Source organism: Lissotriton vulgaris, chromosome 6 (assembly GCF_964263255.1).
Source record: "Lissotriton vulgaris chromosome 6, aLisVul1.2, whole genome shotgun sequence".
NCBI classification, from domain to species: Eukaryota; Metazoa; Chordata; class Amphibia; order Caudata; family Salamandridae; genus Lissotriton; species Lissotriton vulgaris.
The window spans coordinates 583,068,156-583,088,763 of NC_141694.1; the positions used below are offsets into that span (position 1 = coordinate 583,068,156).

Here is a 20,608-nt window from a genome sequence, read left to right on the forward strand (position 1 = left end):
CTCCCCAGCCTTCCAGGGATGCATCCGTGGTGATCACCAGAGGTGCTGCTGGAAGTAGGAATGGCAGTCCTATAGACAAATTCTTGTGATTTCTCCACCATTCCAGGCTCTTGGATATTTGTGGTGTTATCTTCACAATGTCTTCGAAAGAACCTGTACTCTGTGTCCATTGGTTCGTGAGGGCTTCTTGCAATGGGCGCATCCTGAGTCTGCAGTGAGGGATGAGGAGTATACAAGAAGACATCATTCCTAGGAGTGATTTGTAGGTTCGAACTCTTAGGGACTTCTTTGATGCCACAGCCGTGGCCAGAGATATTATTTTGTTTTTCCTTTCCTTTGAAGGAAATGCCCTTGCGCATTCCGTGTTCAAGGTCGCCCCGAGGAAGGTGATGTTTCTTGTTGGGGTCATGCAGGATTTCTCGTGATTGAGAGTCAATCCTAGCTGCTGAAAGAGATTGGTGCAGGCGTTGGAGGATTCGGTCGCGCCTGCAGCTGAAGGTGCCTTTACCAGCCAGTCGTCGAGGTAGGGGAAGTCTTGGTGACCCATTTGACGCAGGAAAGCTGCCACAGGTGAAAGGCACTTGGTGAAAATCTGCGGTGCGGATTTGAGGCCAAACTGTAGGACTTTGAATTAGTAGTGCTGTCCTACCACCTCGAATCTCAGGAATTTTCTGTGCCCCTTGAGTATCGGGATGTGGTAGTAGGCTTCCTGGAGATCCAAAGATGTCATAAAATCTCCTTTTTCCAGTATGCCTAGTATTTCTTGGATCGTCACCATCCTGAACGACTGACTCTTCAGGAAAGAGTTGAGTGCCCTGAGGTCTAGTATGGACCTCCACTTTATCTCCTTCTTGCGTATAAGAAAGAAGCGGGAATAGAATCCTTTCCCTCTTTGAGACGATGGAACTCGCTCGATCGCTCCTTTCTTCAACATCGCAGATATTTCCTGGAGCAGCAGGCGTAGATGTTTGTGCGGAAGCCTGCGGGGAGGGGTTGCAGGTGGGATGGTGGTGAATTTCAGGGAATGGCCGAATCTTATTAATTGGAGTACCCACCGATCTGTGGTGATGAGATGCCAATTGTCTAGGAAATGGGTCAATTTTCCTCCAATCTTTAATGAGGGATATAGTTGCAAAGTACCAAGTGCTCTTAGCAGTATCAGTGTCTTTCTTGATTGCTTGGAGCGCCTCGTCAATCTTGTCCCCGAAAAGGTGTTGGCCGTCGAAGGGCATGTCCAGCACCTTCGTCTGCACCTCTTGTCTGAATGATGTTGCCTTAAGACATCCATGACGGCGCAGGACTGCTGCCCCAGCTAGTTGTCGAAAGCCCGTCATGGCTACATCTATGGCACAATCAATGATCTCAGCTGCCGAGGTTTGACCCTCCGTAAGCAGTGCCTTGACCTCCTCCTGAGCTGTGTCTGGCAGTTCCGCTATATATGGGACTATATCTTCCCAAAGCTGGTGGTTATAACGCCTCAACAGGGCTATGGAGTTGGCCACATTGATGGTTATGGCCGATGTCGTTGTAAACCTTTTACCGATTGTGTCCAACTTCCTGCCTTCCTTGTCCGGTGGGGCTGACAGAGGAGAGGAAGGGTTGCGAGAATTCTTTTGGGCCGCCTGGGTTACGACCGAATCCGGTTTCGGGTGCCCATTAAGGCAAGCTGGCGCTGTGGTTGGAGCCTTGTATTTTTTATCCAGGCGTGGAACAACCGCAGGTACAGAGGCCGGCGTCAGCATCAGTTTCTTTCCCTGGTCCCAGAGAAAGTCTATTATTGGGATAGACTTCGTTGTCTTCTTTGTTTGCTACTTGAAGTCTGGTTTTCTTGGACTTCCCCTTCTTCCATTTCTTCAGCCTCCTCATCTGATGATTCTATCACCTGAGGTGGCACTTTCTCATGGCGGACCTGAGTAGTTGGCATGTCTGTTTTGGGGCTGCCGCTGGTGTATTTGTAGCAGGCGTCGGGCCCCCTGTCTCAGTTGCCGGTGTTTCCGGGAAACGCTGTTTGTAGTCCTTGATAAGGTATTTAAGTTCATTTACAATTGAAACGGGAAGGCATACCATCGGGGTGACCTCTGTGCGAACATGAGCTTGGAAAGAGTGTTCCTGGTAGCTCATCTCATCCTGTTCTTCGTCCGTGCTCTGACATTTCACGTGAAGGTCTGAAAGGGAAGTAGCCTGATCCAGAAGTTCTTCTTCAGATTCCTCACTCTGGAGAATGTCCGTAGGCAAATGACTTTGCACCTTACTTGGTGACGTTGTTTCTGGTGTAATCTGCTTCTTGGTCAGTTTGCCAGACACAGAACCTTTTGCAGGAGCCCCTGCCGTCGTCTCTGGTGTTGTCGACGGTGGTAGGGTCAAAGACGACGTTTCTATCAGCTTGGATTTCTTCCATGGCTCAGTAATGACCAATGCCGACGACGGTTCCCCCGTCGACGGTACCCTCGTCGACGGCATGACCTTCGTCGACGGTGCCTCCGTAGACGATATTTTCTTCGTCGACGATGCCTTCGTCGACGATGCGCTCGTCGACGATGCGCTCGTCGACCGTGATTTGGTCGTCGACGTCTTCGTCGTCGACGTCTTCGTGGTCAACACTCCCGTCGACGGGGGGCTCTTCATCGTCGATGTCGTCGTCGACGGGGCAATCTTCGTCGTCGACGAGGTTTTGGACGTCGACGATGGCTTCAGCAGTATTATAGATGGAATAGGTTTACCTGCTGACGACGATGAAGGAGTGGTCGTCGTCGATGAGAAAACCGTCGTCGTCGACACAGTCGTCGTCGCTGTGGAGACGTAAACTGGCGCCACAACTCTTTTTTGTGCCGAGGAGGATGTCGCAAGTTTGCTGGACGACTGCGTAGGCTTCTTAAAAGCCTGAGAATCCTTTTCAGACACTGAAGATTTTGTTGATCTTGCCTCTGAAGACTTCTTTTGTGCCTTCATAGGAGGAGTGTGAGGGGCCAGGGGACGCCACCCTTGGCCTCTTCAGGGAGACTTCTGAGGTCATTGAAAAGCTTCACTCTGAGGATTCCACATTTTCCCTCTTTTTAAGCCTGTCCAGCCAGATGAGCAGGCGACCTTCTCTGTCCCTCAAGGTCTTGTTAGGGAAAGACGTACATATCTTACAGTCTTTAGGTATGTGGTCAGGATAAAGGCAATATAAGCATAGGTCATGCTTGTCTTCAACATGTAGCCTTTTCTTCCCACATGAAGAGCAGGCCATGAAAAGGGCTTTCTTCTGGGATTCAGACATGCCAGAATTTTGAAGAAATAAATCACTTACTGCAGTGATAAGTGGCTTGAAGTAATCCTGTTCGAGATTTTGAAGAAAGAACTCACTTTTAAAAGTGAACAGCTTGGTTTTGAAGAGATCCTGAGGAGAACTCAGGCTGGAGACTCCCTAGCACAACGTGCGGTAGAAAATCTGAGAGACTGAGGCTCCTGTCAGGAAGGTTCTAGAGGGAGGTGATAGCTGATTGGCTGGCTCTAAGAGTTTGGTCCTTTTTACATAAGGACAAGGATAGGCTACTAAGGTGAGGCCCGTAGGCCTATTTTTCTCTATGTATATCTATAGGACATTACTTTTTTATGTACCGGAGGCTCCCGTTCCGACGACGTGGAATGATTCAGGCATGTGAATCTATGAAAGACACCCCTAATACTGGATAAGGGCAATTCCATCGACATGGAAAGTGTCTTCGTCGACGGACCACCAGTGGATGGGTCAGTCGTCATCGGGATTTTCTTCGATGGCATTGTAGTCGACGAAGGGGCGTCGACGGTCCTCGATGATGATGGCGTCGAACAACAGAAGCCGGCTACAGGGAAAGGGGTTATCTTCCTCTTGCTGGAAGCAACTCAGGGTGTTGGCCCTGGCCCAAACAGCGAGCTTCAAAAGCAAAGCCACCTTTGGTGGACAAATGTCGTTCCCACATGAAGGGTTGCCCCTTTTTTCAAGTAGACAGGCTGGCAGCGGGAACAGAAAGAGGAGACCAGTTCCAAAACCGGTTTTCTAGTGGGCGGATAGCCTTCTTGTAGCCAGAACTTTAGGGTGGGCTACCAAGCCCCGAACATCCAAAAAATGTCGACATCTTGGAAGTGGGCAGAATAGTGCACTCTGGAATTGCTAGATGCCACACATTACCGGAAGTCATCACAGGGATGGAGGAATCCTGGTAGCCCATTGGCTCGTGACTACTTCATCCACCCAGGGCACTTTTGGGGCATAAATAAGGCACCCTGAACCTCAGATCATTTTGGAACTAGAGGGGGCCATGCCCCCTTCCGAGGCCACGCCCCCCCACCAACCTTTACTTAAGACGCCGATCTAGGGCGCCAGGTAATTGATTGTTTGTTGTGCTCCTGAGGCGGAAGCCGGGAGCGAGGCAGCGATTTTTAAACATTTTTGTGTCACAGTATAACTTGTGTTTTTAATACACTCACGCTCTTGGGGAATTCAGCGGTACAAAGCAGCCGATCCATTGCTGTAGCGACACCGCCCCAGATCACTGTTTGGCGCCAGCGCGCTAAAACCGGAGGCCACGCCCCCTTCCGAGGCCACGCCCCCCCCCACCAACCTTTACTTAAGACGCCGATCTAGGGCGCCAGGTAATTGATTGTTTGTTGTGCTCCTGAGGCGGAAGCCGGGAGCGAGGCAGCGCTTTTTAAAATGTTTTGTGTCACAGTATAACTTGTGTTTTTAATACACTCATGCTCTTGGGGAATTCAGCGGTACAAAGCAGCCGATCCATTGCTGTAGCGACACCGCCCCAGAACACTGTTTGGCACTAAAACCGGAGGCCACGCCCCCTTCCGAGGACACGCCCCCACGGGCTCCACCAGAAGCAGCATAAATCACGTGCATGTTCCGGACGCCCAGAGGACGAGCGCAGCGGGCGGGACGTTTGCGCGCCGAAGGCACGCCTAAGGCAAGCCCGTCTGCGCCCGTCCGCGACCGCACGAGACCAGAGGCCATCCCCCCTGCCATTTTATCAAGCCAAACCATTGCCTATAGCTCTCACTCCCTTCGGCAATTATATCAGCCTTCTGAGCCATCCTGCCTACACACATGGGATCCGTCAATAAAACATCCCGCATGCAGCAACTGCGGCTTCTGTTTTTCCCCTCGCCCCCCTATGAAACCAAAAACATTCTCTATGCTCCTGCTCAACTGCCGTTCACTTCCCAAACATTCTATGGCAATCCACCTAATGCTACCATGGTCTGACCATTTTCTTATCCCCTTCACCTGGACCCCCCCCCCCCCCCCCATCTCCCCCCTCCAAAGCTCCCGACAACTCTGCTGTAACGGAATTGGCAAAAAATCCCTCTATCCGAATGGCAAACTACTTTACAAAGTAAATCCTCCAACGCATTGAATCCTATTCAGGGGAACGATAACTACAACAGGTGGATTACCAACTCTTTAAACCTGGTACTCCCTATGAAAAGTCTCCGTCCCAAGCGGGGCAACCCCTACAGCCCCATGGTACACAGACGACCTACGGAAGGCCAAACGCGCCTGCAAGCAAATGGAAAGCAAATGGCGCCTTGACTACTGCTCAGCAGACAAAGTCAGTTACAGAGCAGCTATTAAAAATTATAAAGCAGACATCCGACGAGCTCAGGCCACTTTTTATGAACAAAAAATTGACAATGCTGCGTCCAAACCTAAGGAGATTTACCGTATAGCCAAATCCCTCCTGCGACTCCCTGAGACTTCTAAAGTCCACAATAACACCCAGACCCACTGCGAGGAAACTGCGGAATTCTTTCATCACAAAATTGAATTGATCAACTCCTCCTTCCCTCACACAGCCACCACGCCTAGAGACCCCACTAACACTGACCCTTTAGTAGCCCCATCCAGCGTTCTCAACAACTTCCCAGCTTTGGACAAAACCAAACTGGAAAAATACATGAGAATGGTCAAATCTGGATCCCCGACCGACCCAGCTCCTCCTAGGGCTCTCACCCAAATAACTAGCCAGATATCACCTACCATTCAAGACCTGCTCAACTCCTCCCTTGACACAGGCATTGTCCCACCCTTATGGAATAAAGCTATGGTCAAAGCGCTACTAAAGAAACCTACCCTCGACCATTCTAACCCCTCTAACTACCGGCCTATATCCCTTCTACCCTGGCTCAGTAAAATTCTGGAAAAACATGTCAATTCAGTCCTGACAGACTTTCTAGAATCCAATAACAAACTGGACCCCACCCAGACTGGCTTCAGACCCCGTCATGGAACTGAGACTGCCCTGATTGCAGTGACGGAGGAGGCAAGAAGGATCTTGGACGGTGGCGGTTCTACGGCCATAGTCCTACTTGACCTGAGTGCGGCCTTCGACACCGTAAATCACAGCATCCTACTTCATCGCCTCAGTATGACCGGAGTGTCAGGCATAGCACTTACCTGGTTAGAATAATTCCTCTCAGACAGATCCTTCCAGGTATTCGAAAAGGAGTTTACCTCCTCTAGTAAACCTCTTAACTGTGGAGTACCTCAGGGCTCCTCCCTGAGTCCTACCCTTTTTAATGTTTACCTTAGCCCCCTAGCTGATGTCGTCCGCCCTTTCGGGGTAAAAATTGTCACCTACGCGGACGACACTCAGCTGGTGGTAGCTCTGGACCCTTCTCTCAACCCCAACCACAGCTTACACAATTGCCTGAAAGCTGTGGCGTCCTGGATGTCGGCCTCCCATCTAAAACTTAACGGAGACAAAACAGAGGTGATGCTCCTTGGAAATAACATCCCGAAATCCATTGACACCATCTGGCCCCTCTGTATAGGCAGCCCCCCACAACCTAAGGATCAAATTAAGAGCCTTGGGATCTGGCTCGACCACAATCTCACCTTCAACTACCAAGCCACCAAACTAGCCGCGATCTGTTTTGGACTGATGAGATTGCTCCGCAAGATTCTTCCCCTTCTCCCGTTTCACTCCAGACGGATCATGGTCCAAGGACTAATCCTGTCGCTCCTCGACTGCGGTAACGCTCTATATCTAGGCGCTCCACAGTCCACACTGTCCAAACTACAAGTCATTCAAAACTGTGCGGCAAGAATCCTCTTGAACCTTCCTCGCCGATCCCCAGTTACAGCCAGATTGAAGGACCTTCACTGGCTCCCTGTGAAAGCCAGAGTAGAATTCAAGAGCATGTGCGTTGCACACCGATCCTACTGGGGAACAGACCCCACCATAAATCACCGCTTGGTGGAAGCCTACTGTCTTTCCCGAGCCCTCAGATCCGCGACCTCCTACCTAACCTCCGTACCCCGCATCAGAAGAGCCAGATGTGGAGGCCGCTCGCTTGCCTACAACCTAGCCAGGATCTGGAATTCTCTTCCCCTCGCAATTAGGTCAGAACCCAACCTGCTCACCTTTCGAAAACTCTTAAAAACTTGGCTCTTCAATAAATCCCACACTTAACCTGTTCCTCTGCCTCCCGCACTCCCATCCCTATAGCACAACCCTTCAGTCTGCCTACAGCGCTGGGACGCCTCCGGGTAGCCATCGCGCTTTACAAATCCTCATTCCATTCCATTCCATTCCAAGGAAGGAAAGCCCTACTGACCCCTGGGCTTGATAAAGAGAGCCTGCGCTGTCTGCTGGATTACACCAGACGCACCTAGCGAAGAGAGGACTCAGGCTGTGGCATTTGGCTTGAGGGAAAGTAATGCCTAAGCCCCAGACCAAAGAAGTCAATCCAAGTGTCAGACAGCTGACCCCTGGAACTATTACCAGGGTCATGAAAGCTGAAGTAGTCCAACTTGGCAAGTCAGTAGCCATTTATGGAGAACCGCAGCTGGGCACACCAAGACACTGATTCTCGATGGCCAAAAGTTGCACCAGGGTCTACAGGACCAGGGAGAGTCGTACGAGTCCTGAATGGCCGCCGAACGGTGCACTTGTGTCAACCAAGGTATACCACTGGACCCGCTGTGAATGGAGACCGGTAGCCCAGCAGAACCTAGCCATCTACTGGCTCAAAGAGGATTTTGAGGGACCCAGACATCTGTGGCAAAAGTCACCCCACCTGACCCATGGACCGAGATGTAACTGCAAGGACACCCCCATCGACTGTACAGCACCCAGAGCATCTTTAAACATCCTCCATCTCCTGAATCCCCAGAATCAGGAACATTCCATTAAAGTCTATGGCGGTCGTGATGTAAAGTTCAGAACTGGACTGAAGAACGCTTTGGTGTCCAGATAACTATTCAAATACTCCATAGTGGCCCTCTGACCTTCTCCCTGCTGGATATGTTTGCACTAGTCAGGCAAGATTAGCCAAACCCAACTCTTTCAAACTTTTCAAAAATGTCCAAACTTTATAGTTACCAATGCTTGTTTGTGGTTGTGACTAAAAGTACTGAAATGTACCATTCCTTGAAAACTCTATGTCTCCAGAACCTTCTGATGGATTTTGTACATCTTGGACTCTAAAAAGTCCTTAAAATATTATCTATTTTGATAAATCTGAGTCTGGCTTCTTTAATGTTGTATGACCTTATTTTGTTGTTTGATACTTCTAAATGCTGTACACTAGTTCCTTTGTGTAAGCCTTGCGCTCGAAGCCACAGCTACCCAGGGTTTAGCTAAAGGTTTTGCAAACTAGCCTGACTGGACCCAAGATCGTTTTGCGAGTGTATAGGATGGACTGTTCACGAATAATGAGCATATTTCAATAAACAAAATCCTACCTACCCCCGTATACTCCAGCCTAACTCCCCCCAAGCGGTTTAAGGCTTGGAGTGGCATAGATCAGGCTCGTTTTAAACAGCATCTAATGGACACCCAACCTGAAGATGTTCCTGACCCAGAACTGGCCTCTACAAAGTATACAGAATGGCTCCAAAATGCTTTCAATAGACTAGTACCATTCAAAACAGCCTCCAAAAACAGAACGGCTCCCTCTTTAGTTCTCTGAGGCATTGAAAATGGAGAAACAACGCTGTAGGAAACAAGAAAGGCGATGGCACCAAGAATATGACAATCAGAAGAAATCTTGCTATACGGTGGCATTGACAAAATATAAACATCTTATAACAACAGAAAAAAGCAACTACAATACCAAAAAAATAGAAACAGCACAAGACTCCTCTAAACAGCTATATCAGGTAGTTTCGAAGCTGGCAGGGCCAGCGGTCAACTCCACTAACTGGGCATCTCAATCACTCTGCGATTTGTTAGCCAGCTATTTTCAAGACAAGGGGGGCAAATCTATTCCAACTTCACTGCCTCCGCAAAGGCGGGAATCAGTTGGCTGTTAATAGCAAGAGTGGAGACAACTCCAACTTTATGTCAGTTTCAGTGGAACAGATCTCGAATCTGGCTAACACGGTCAAATCAGGCTCCCAGTCTAATCCATGCCCCCCTTCAGTCCTAAATTTGATCCTTGACCTACTAGGTTCCAACCTAGCGAGTATCTGTAATTCTATGTACTGTTCAGGCACCTATCCCTCACTATGGAAAAAGGCCATTATCCTTCTACTATTAAAAAAAAAACAATCTTGATCCAGGAGAGACCAAAAATTATCGGCCAATTGTGCGTCTCTCTTTTCCAGCTAAACTTATTGAAAAGGCCATGAATACTCAGTTGGCGCAATTTATTGAGGAAAACAAGCTGTTAGATGACACGAAGTTTGACTTCAGGAAAGGCCATAGCACTGAAACTGCACTCATTAAAGCGTTGGATGAAATTAGGTTTGTGCTTGATAGAGGAGGTGACTCAGCACTGGATCCATCGGCAGCCTTTGATACGGTTGATCACGCTATGCTGATCAATTGTGTCTCTGCCATTGGCATTGGCCACAAGGTTAAAGCCCTTCTGTCCTCTTTTTTTATCTAATCGTACCCAGCCAGTTAATCCGGGTGACTTCAATTCACCAGTTTTTTCACTCCCATGTGGTGTTCCGCAAGGATCGTCGCTAAGTCTAACTCTGTTCAACATGTACGAGACGGACTTAGCATGAGTAATCAAATCTTTCGGGATGTGGTCTCACATCATATGAAGAAGATACACAACTGGTGCTTGCCGTACATAAGAATGGAGACGCAATTTCGGCTAGTTTACATGATGGTATGTTGGCCATTAGTACCTGGATGTCTAATCACTGTCTTAAATTGAACTCAGCCGGGTCAGAGCTAATGGTCCTCGGAAATCTTGCCACGGGATGGTCTCCGACCTGGTGGCTAACTGAGCTGGGATTACCACCTATCCCCATCAAGAAAGCTAGAAACTTGGGTGTAATTTTTGATGATAGACTATCCTTCATACATCATGTCAACACAGTGGTTTCCTCGTCCTTTTATCAGCTAAAGATGATCAAGAAATTGTTATCTTTCATCCCAGTCAGCCCCAGGAGAACTTTAATCTGTGCTTTGGTCCTATGTCCAAGGTTGACTACTGCAATAGCCTGTTAATCAATGCCCAAGAAAGGGTGCTGGGTAGGCTGCAGTGGGTACAGAAGGCAGCCGCTATGAAGCTAACAGGTACCCCGAAGTTTAAACCCATCTCCAATGTGGTGCGACAGCTTCACTGGCTGACTGTAAAAAGCACAACAAAGTTTAAGGCTCTCTGCATTGCCTATATCGCAATTCACAATACAGGACCAGAATTCTTGAAGAAAGCTTTCTTGGCTTATGCACCCAATAGATCTCTTCGCTCAACAGATGCCAACCTTCTGATCGTCGAAGAAAGTCCACTGGGGTGACAGAAGCTTCCTAGTGGCTACATATATATTGTGGAACCCTCTCCCCCTGCAGATTAAGGCCAGTCCCACACTGCTATCATTCAGAAAACAAATAAAAACGTGGCTCTTCAAGCAATAGGCTTTATCCCCCTTTCTGCTTATCCTTCCAGTACATAGCGCCGAGACACCTACGGGTATTTGCACGCTTTATAAATTGTTAAAATAAATAAATAAATAAATATTACATGGTCGCACAACCATACCATATAATACACCCCAGTCCTCACAAGGACTGCCTCTGTGTCCTGTAATTGTGGCTGCAATGTTTCTGTTGGTGGCCTACCAATCAGATTCCTAGGTACCGCAGGACCGTACCTAATCAGCAGACCGGGAAAAAGCCCTATTTACCAATCAGACTGATCTATTTTTTATTTACGGTACCACTGTTCAAGTGGGACCAACCATCCACGTAGCACGAACATTTGGACCTTAAAAGTAGCTGAACAGATTTACACTAAATCACAAAAAGCACACTTCCTGAGTAACGATCTAGCCTTTTGCCAGATCTTGTATAATTCTGTTCTACCATTGTTTTTTAAAAGACCTATGCCAAAACTTTCCAGAAAGGAGATGAGGTGGATAAAGGATTTTTGGGCGAATTTTATGTAGTTTCGTCAAACTGTGCAAAGGGTATTAGTAAAACAATAAACAATGTTCCTAAGGAAACTCAGACCTAACTACATTCTGACTGAAAAAAAACAAAAGGTTAAAGTGACTTTATAGTTGGATGAAAATGTCAGTGACAACATAACGTTTTAACTTTAAAAACAAAACACTGAAATACACTGGTTATACTTATGTATATTCAAAAGAAACGGGTTTGAAAATAAGATTTGACAGAACCTGGGAGCACTGAATTAATTAGACTCTGAAATGTGCAAACTGCTATATATAAATTAAGTGTGAAAATACTCAACGTAAAATGATGTCACAATAAGTTGTATATTTCAGATGTTAAGACCGATGTACGAATGCTAATGTATTTTATCTGAAGCTCACTAAATAAAATAAAATCAAAAACAATATTCAATGTCATCCTATGAAGATTATTCCAGTTTATTCCTTTGGCATCTTGAACTAGTTATTGCTGCAACTGGTTTTAGTTAGTTGGACGCATTGCCACACACTTCAGAAAACAGTCGAGCCTTAATTGGATCTAGTACAAACAAACTACAAACAGACGGCTGGAAACTCCTGCATGAAGCACATTTTGTTTAAAATAGTGCGGTATTCCCTACAAGAATTTTAACTGAGGGGACTTCATAACTACTGGACAAGCGAAGCAACAGAAAAGAAATATCCAAACAGTGCACAAATCAATCCATGAGGCATTTCAGCATATCTACTGACCTCTTTCATTAGCTTTCCTGGAACAGACTTTATCATTTTCCCTGCAATTGAGAAAAAGAGACACATATTTATAGACAGCCAGATGCAGAAAACACACCTCAAGTCAAAGTCCATAATCACAACACTATACACGTTTGTCATTATTTCAATAGCAAGAATTTACATTAGACGATACCTGTATAATTTAAAGCACCAAACGGTGAGTGACGACCTACTGGTGGGTCGGCAAAGTCCAGGCAATAAATAAAGATGCCTTTAAATTCTGTATTTATTGTGTCAAACGTCAGGCTATGTCTTGTGCTTCTTATTTTTTAACAGAGGGCTGTTTTTTAGGAACTACTCTCACTTTGTAGTCAGAGAATGAAAAGTAAAGTGAATTATGTGACATTCCTCCCGGGGTACAGGGAGCGAGTGTGAAAGGAAAACGAATGTAATACTTGTAAATTAACTGTGCACATTCAACAGTTCGGAAAGCAAAATGAAGCACATTTTTGTTTGTAATCCGGAAGTGTGATGGAAACAAATATTTTATTAGCATTAGAACAAATTAAGACATTTTACTTGGTGATGCTCAAATAATACATATTCACTGAAACACGGTTTCCACACAGTATCATTTGTGTGCACTACTGTTTTAACAGTAAAACTGTACGCCTGTGCAAATGTAGAGACCATTTCAATAGAAAATTTGCTTTCTGCAAATGATAATGCGCTACCACACATTGCTTTATTAGATTAAAAAATGGCCCACCTCATGCCTATTAAAGCTCGTCATAATAAAAAGTGGGTCGTGGTTCCAAAAAGTTTGGGAAGCATTGATTTAAAGGGCTTGAGGCTTGGATAACTTTGCCACACAGTGAAGTTTTTCTGTCATGAAAAACACATTCTTTTTTTTTTTTTGTAAAATTTTTATTTTGCAATACACAGAGAAAAAACAGTAAACAAAGGTACCGCATCGGGTGCATAGATGATCCCACACAGTGGGAAGCAATAAAGCAAGACGAGGCAATAATGCAATGCAAGAGAAGCAAGTAGAGTCCAAGCTCCAGCATCTGCAGGAGGGACGTAGTCTCTTAAGTAACCCCAATGCGGGGAATACTTCTGGTCCAGCCGGTAGAAATTCCAAAGTCCCAAAGCCGTGTAACTAAGCCTCGTCCCAGCGGCACAAATGTCCCAACAGCGGAACCTAAACTCAACTTCCCTCCCACCTCCCCCCCCCCTTCCCACCCGTGACGGTGCCTCATTCACCCCTCACTCATGCAACACTCATACTTAGAACTGAAACAAATGTAGGGTCCTCAACTATGCCGGGCACACTGCCGAGGGTAAACCAGCAGAAAGGAAGGACACCAGGGGACCCCATATGTGCTTAAAGTTTTTGTAGTTGCCTAGGAAGATGTCCGCCATTCTCTCAAGACTCAGGAGCCTCCACAGCCTAGCGTGCCAAAGTGAGATCGCCGGTGCCTCCTTGCGTTTCCAGGCCGCCGCCAGTGTGAGCTTGGCAGCGCCAAGGCAAAGCCATAGAATCTTCTTGTCCGCGCGAGTCTGATGCTCGAGGCCAGGATCCCTCAGGCCCAGGAGTACGAAAGCCAAAGAATTATCGATGGGATACTGCAAAATATCTTTGATATGGGATAAAATCTCGTCCCAAAAGGGTTTGATGATCGGGCAATCCCACCAAATATGGCGGAAGTCCCCCAGTAGCCCACACCCCCTCCAACATCTATCCGAAACGGCCGGGTAGATACGTCGAAGTCGGGCGGGGACCATATACCATTGCGTGAGTGTCTTCAAATGAGCCTCCCGCAGGAGAATTGAGTGGTTAAATTGCGTCATGTCCTTCCACAACGCCGTCCATTCTCCGTCGGTAATGTCCCTCCCCACCATCTCCTCCCATTGTTCCATGTAGCGCGGTCTAGGGGAAAGGGCTGATCGAAGCAACAAACGGTATAGAAAGGAGATAGCCCCCTTCATGGTAGATGTTTTCAGCAGAAAGGCCTCAAATTCAGAAGGAGGCCTCGTGGCAGCCTCCCGAACTCCCGGCGATGTGGCCCAGTGGAGCAGCTGTAAATGCCTATATTTTTCGGTTGGCAGCACTTGGTAATCTCGCATGCAATTCTCAAATGTCAGGGGTTCAGAGCCGTGGAACAGATGGAGCAGTGCTCGGCACCCCCCCTCCCTCCATGCGTCAAAGGGGCCCTCGGCTAGTGCCGGCGGGAACGCCGGATTAAGGTGTAACGGAGTGAATGGAGACGGAAAGGTCGTCCATCGCTCGTCCCCCGCCAGGGAGTCCCATACTTTCAGTGTGGTCCCTGTGGGCGTACTAATGTACGCGTTCACCGGGCGATCGCGCCTGGGTTTCCAGGCCAGATCCCAAATGGACCGGCCAGTCACGCTCCGGTCCATATGCAACCAATGTTTGTCGGAAAATTGCTGTGACCATTCTACCATGACTCTCAGTTGGGCAGCTTTATAGTAGAGATGTAGATCGGGGAGGCCGACCCCCCCGTCATCTCGCAGCCGTCGCAAGAGTGTAAACGACAGCCGAGCCCGACCTCCCTGCCAGATAAATTTCAAGATCAATGTCCGGAGCTGTCTAAAAAATGAAGTGCTCAATGGAATCGGTAGGCCCTGAAAAAGATACAAGTATTTGGGGAGAAGGACCATTTTAATGGCATGTACCCTACCGAGCCACGACAGGAATTTGGGCTTCCACTTCTCCAGTTCAGCCCGCGTCTTGGCCAGCAGGGGTGGGAAGTTGGCTGCAAATAAGCCCCCCACCGTAGGAGTGAGGTGGATTCCTAAGTAAAGTATCGAGCCCGAGGCCCAGGCCAGTGGCGTCGATGTTTTAACCTGGGCAACGTCGGCTTGTGATAAGGTTAAATTCAGGACGTAAGATTTGCCGTAGTTCACCTTAAAGCCGGCCACTCCCTCGAAGGCCAGCAATATATCCCGTACGCATGGGAGAGAATTAGCGGGGTCAGCCACCGATAGTAGAACATCATCTGCAAAGAGAGAGATCTTGTGCTGCTCCCCAGTGAATGGAATGCCCTTCACCCCCTCATGCTCCCGGACCGCCATCGCCAAGGGTTCAATGCTGAGCGCAAACAATAAGGGAGAGAGGGGGCATCCCTGTCTGGTACCTCGTGAGTGCTGGAAGAATGCCGACAGGTGTCCGTTCACCGCCACCCTCGATCGGGGGCTACAGAAATTAGCCCTCACCATAGTGAGGAATCTGTCGGAGAACCCAAACGCCTGCATCGTGTGAAAGAGAAAGCTCCAGTCGACACGATCGAAGGCCTTCTCCGCATCCAGGCCCACCAATACCGCAGGAATGCGGAACCTGTTCGCCTTCTCGATGAGATGAATCACCCTGCGCGTATTGTCGTGCGTCTGGCGGCCTTTGATAAATCCGGACTGATCCGGATGAACAATCGCCGGTAACAAGTCCTGAAGACGACTTGCTAGGATCGCTGAATACAACTTCGCGTCGATATTAAGTAAGGCTATGGGGCGAAAGGATGAACAGAGCTCAGGATCCTTCCCCGGCTTCGGCAGGACCGTTATCACCGCCTCCGCCAAAGTCCCGGCATTCACTCCGGACGCAGCCATGTCGTTGAAGAGGGCCACTAAAAAATCACACACCTCAGTCGCGAAGGTTTTATAGAAGACAGCAGTGTACCCATCCGGGCCGGGGGCTTTATGCAATTTCAGCTTTTGGATGGCTGAGAGGACTTCCTCCCTCGTGATCGGAGCCTCTAACAAATCATTCCACACCCTGGAGACTTGCGGAAGCGGTAAGCGCTGCAAGAACTCCCGCTGTGCTGTCGCATCCAGCTCCTCGCCCTTATACAGATCGGCATAAAAGCGGCCAAATATGTCCGCCTTCGCCCCGTCACTATGACAAAGAGCACCTGTGGAGTCTCTGATCCCCCCTATGTATTCTCGTTCCCTCTTGTCCCGCAATTGCCGGGCTAAGTGTCTGCCAACCTTGTTGCCACTAGAGTACGAATGCCGCCCTAGGCGCAAGAGAGTAAGTTCGGCCCTATTCGCATAATGTGCCTTGAGTTTGCCCCTAACCGCCGTAAGTGGACGTAGGGTCACCCTCGAGGGATTGAGCTTATGAGCCCTCTCGAGTTCAAGCACCTCGGCTTCCAGTGCGTCCCGTTCCTTTCTACGCAGGGTATTAAGTTGTGAATTGAGGCCCAAGCATGTTCCCCTGATCGTCGCCTTAAAGGCGTCCCACGTAGTCGTCAGAGAGGTATCCGACGGTGGATTGCAGTCGAAAAATTCGCGGATGGCCAGGCGCAAGGCCTGGTTAGAAACCTCGTCCCTAACCACCGACGCCGGGAAGTACCACTTTCGGTTCGCGGTGTCGGGTGGCGACCAACGAAGAGTGAGCACCAAGAGACCGTGGTCCGACACCGAGATCGGGAGAATGGCGGCATCCAGTATGTTCCCCCGTAGAGACTGGCTAAGAAAAATGTAATCCAAGCGGGAGTAAGAGTGGTGTACGTGTGAAAAGAATGTGTAGTCTTTCATGGAAGGGTGGAAAAAGCGCCATCCGTCTGCTAGACCCAACTCCCCCACCCCCTGCTGCGTGGCCTCCGAAAAGACCCCCGTGTCCGCCCTACGACCCCCTGAGCTATCGAGGTCCCTGTCCCACACCAGATTAAAGTCTCCCAGCACGAATAAGTGTCCCCCCGCAAAGTCCCCAATCTTCACCAGCAATTCTTGCAAATACTTGTTCTGACCCGCATTGGGCATATACACCACCACAAACGTACACAGCCTGCCCTGAATGTGCCCCTTAACCATCAGCCAACGGCCCTCCTTGTCGTGTCGGACCTCTACCGGTTGAAACTGCAACGAAGCTCTGAACAGAAGCGCCACCCCCCGGTGCTTCGTAGCTGCGGAGGACCTGTACACAATGGGGTATGCCCTATGGCGGAGCCTCAACTCATCCTTCCGAGCCAAGTGGGTTTCTTGCAGTCCAACCACATCAAGTTGATGATCCATCACATACTTCAGTACTCTCTGCCGTTTCTGTGGCGAATTCAAGCCCTTAACATTCCACGTCCCTATACTAAGCGGCATGACGGAAATACACCCCAAAAGTCGCTCTCAGTGTGCCAAGTGCCATCCATCCCTCGTTCAGCCCCGCCCTCAGGCAACAGACACCTAGCAGTTTCCCGATCATTCGCAGCACAATAGTTCCAACAGTAGAGTACGCACTTAGCCGCAGACACACCACAAACATCCCCTTCAGCCCCCCGTCACGGGTCCCCCCCCATCGACCCCAACAACCCCCAGTCCAACCCCACCCCAACAGACAAGTAAACCAAGCATAGCGCAAGTCATGGAGCCTCCCCGCCCCCGAACCCCCATCCTCCCCAACACCAAACCTTACCCATAAGGAAGGGAACAACAAACAACAGGATTGGAAATCATAAAGGAGAAACAGAATACTCATCAAGTCCAGTAGTCCAAGGTTCCGGAGAGGTCTTCCCAACTGGAAGCGGAGCAGGGGTGCCAAAGGATCAACCCCTTCGGCCATGGTCCGGGGTGTCTCCCCAAAAAGTACATCCATACCCCAGACCGAACTCCGAAGTCCCTCCGGCGCCGAACCTGGTCAAGTCAAATCCGTGGTGGATCACGCCGCTCCAGAGCCGAGTTGCGAATCCGCCAGCATGGCTGAGGCCACCGAGGCCACTGCGTCGACCCTTTCCTGCTGACTAGAAGCGCGGTCCGGCCGCCGCCGGTCTGGGGAGGCTCCCACCCTATGCCAAGAGGACGAGCGATGACGTCTCCGAGTCGGCGAAGCAGTCGCTCCCTGTGAAGGAGGGTCATCCTGGAGACCCAAGAGGTCCTTTGCTACCTGCAGAGTGTTAATCTGTGCCAGCCGATTCTGCCATCGGAAAATGATCCTGAAGGGGTGGCCCCACGAATAGGAGATGTTGCGTTCTCTCAAGAAGGAAGTCACCGGGCGGAACTCCCTCCTCTTCCGCAGGGTGGAGGCTGCCAAGTCCTGGTACAGCTGAGGGGCATGGCCCCTGAATTGCAAAGACGAGATGGCCCTGGCCTTGCGGAGAATACGTTCCTTGAGTTGGAAGTCATGAACACAGACGAGGATGTCAGGAGGGGGACCCCCACCGCGCCTAGGCAGACCAACTCTGTGTACTCTGTCCATCTCGATCTCCGTCACCTCCTCCTCATCCAAAATCTGTAAAAACAAGTCCCGGACGTAGCCACGCAGGTCTCCCGCCTCGCCATCCCATGGCACCGCCCGGATGCGGATGTTGTTCCTCCTGGAACGATTTTCCAAGTCCTCCGTATGCAACTGCAGGTCCAGATTCTGTTCGGTGAGGCGGACGATATCTTGTTGCAGCAGGTGCACATCGTTAGCCATGCTCAGATCATGGTCTTCCAGGGTCGCCACTCTCTCGCCAATGCCGTCCACGTCCCTGCGCACTTCCCTCAGGTCAGAAGCCAATTGAGCCCGGAGCTCAGAAATATCCTCCTTGATGGATGCAAACAGTTCGGTCATGAAGGCCTTAGTAGCTGGCGCCTCGTCGTCCGATACCTTCTGCGAGCTACTGGCCCCCGGGGATGCCGGCTGCTGAGAGGACTTGGAGGCACCCTCCTTACCCTGACGACCCCCCTTTCGCGACACGTTGGCCATCTCGGCTGGTGGCACGCAGACCGGGAGGTCAGACCACCCCAATCCGACAGGTAGCAGACGCTATGGGAGCCTGTGGGGCCCGCGAGCCGCAACGCTTCCCTCCAGGCAGCTCAAACGGTGCCCCCTCACTGTCCAGGGCTCAACGGAAGGCAGATCCAAGGCAGGCGGCCCACACGTGGGGGGGTAGGGGTCCCCACAACTAACTGCGCGTGATTAGGAGGTAGGGCTAGGTAGGGCAATGCAGGCACCCTCCACTCCGCAATCAGCGCCGTCCACGTCGTGGCCTCCAGGAAGGGAACTATAATGGGACCGCGTCAGGCTCTGATGTACCCAGACGTTCCCAAGTGCAAGAGTGCAGCAGTCCGGCCCCAGCAATCCGTCCCCCTGGCGGGGTCTGCGGTCCAGACGGCCCTCCACCACCTACACTGGGCCGTGGATCTCGATGCAGGTCGCCGTGGCACCACGCGGCAAATTCAAACGGCCAGCCAGCCCACGGCTATCCGCCAAGAGTAGCGCCGCAGCTGTTGTATGTAGCGCCAGGTCCCGTCGTCCCAGGCAGTATGGCCGCTCCCGCCCTTCCTGGGGAGGCACTCACCCCGCCGACACCGCTGCTGGGCCCCGTCCTCGTCCCTGCACCGCTCGTTCCACCAGCAGTAATGGGCCCGTGTAGCTCCACTCCTCTCCGCCGGCCCCGCACTGCGCCACCCGCCGGTGGCCTGCCGTGTCCGGATGCTCCGCGGCGCTCTCACCGCACCTCCTCTGTCCTGCCGCCGGAGTCACCGCTACTTCCCGGCTGTCCTCGCCGTCCCCTGCGACAAGGCTCCAAAGCCCAGGCACGTTTCCCTGCCGGCAGGAGCTCCGCTCCCACCGCCGGCAGGCGCTGGATGTGTTCCGGCGGCGCCTCGCCAAGCACCGCGAGTGCCGCAGTCACCAAGCCGGCTCCCCGATCACGGGAGGCCGGTGCTTCTTAGGCCCCAAAGGCTAGGGATCCCGGTAGGCGTTCCCAGCGTCACACCGCTCCTCTAGCGGCACCGCCGCACTCCGCTGTGCTGGGGGCCCTTCCGCCACCCTTCAGGACCCGGGCAGCTACACCAGGATCGTGCTGTAAGTAGCTTTGTTCGGTTCGGCGCCGGAGAGACCCGAGAAAGCGTCTTACTCGGACGCCATCTTGGCCACCAAAAACACATTCTTAATTCTGATCTGCAATGTGAAGTTTTGGCAGGAATGAGATTTCTGAGCTCTTCTGGGTTTGCACAAATATGTTACTCCTCTAATACATGAAATGCATAGAACATATTTCACAGATGCCCACCCAGGCCATAGCTAGATGAATATTTATAGTTTTTAGCTGATTAGGACAGCATCTGTTTCTCAGTGTACGCGTACAGCATTTAAAATGTGTACTCTGGTGTAGTTATCTTTGTTAGACTTTTAACGGAACACACTTGCTTCATACCTACATAGGGTTAATATCTAGGCACCTAAAGAGTGTATTTCGAAAACTGTTGTGTTTGTAGAAGCCTCATTTATTTGTACATATATTTCAGATAGCCACCTGCTCTAAGGTTCTCTGTTTTACGTGATTTCAAACTTACAGCTGTTATTGAAAACAATCACTGGCAAAGCCAATAGGTCTTGCCTATGCGAGAACTGTTGCCTTTCCCAATTAGAATGCTAATCAATGTGAAGCAATTAGTACTTGGTCTATTCTCCACACGAAAGAAGTGGAAGTGCACCCTGCACTCCTTGGCCAATTGTGAGTCAGCAAATAAGAGTGACAACCAAGAGTAAGCAGTGGGTGGGCTCCA

The 20,608-nt window shown here is 50.1% G+C and overlaps 1 protein-coding gene across 12 annotated transcripts in view; it reads right to left on the reverse strand.

Annotated features, from left to right (window-relative positions):
- The window catches only part of SNX14 (sorting nexin 14), a 1,106,650-nt gene that overhangs the window by 170,401 nt on the left and 915,641 nt on the right, over window positions 1-20,608 (reverse strand). For all 12 annotated transcript variants that reach the window (XM_086926583.1, XM_086926582.1, XM_086926579.1 and 9 more), the window contains one exon: window positions 12,119-12,159. In XM_086926583.1, coding sequence (XP_086782709.1) covers window positions 12,119-12,159 — 41 coding nt within the window. The remainder of the gene's footprint in view (window positions 1-12,118; window positions 12,160-20,608) is intronic.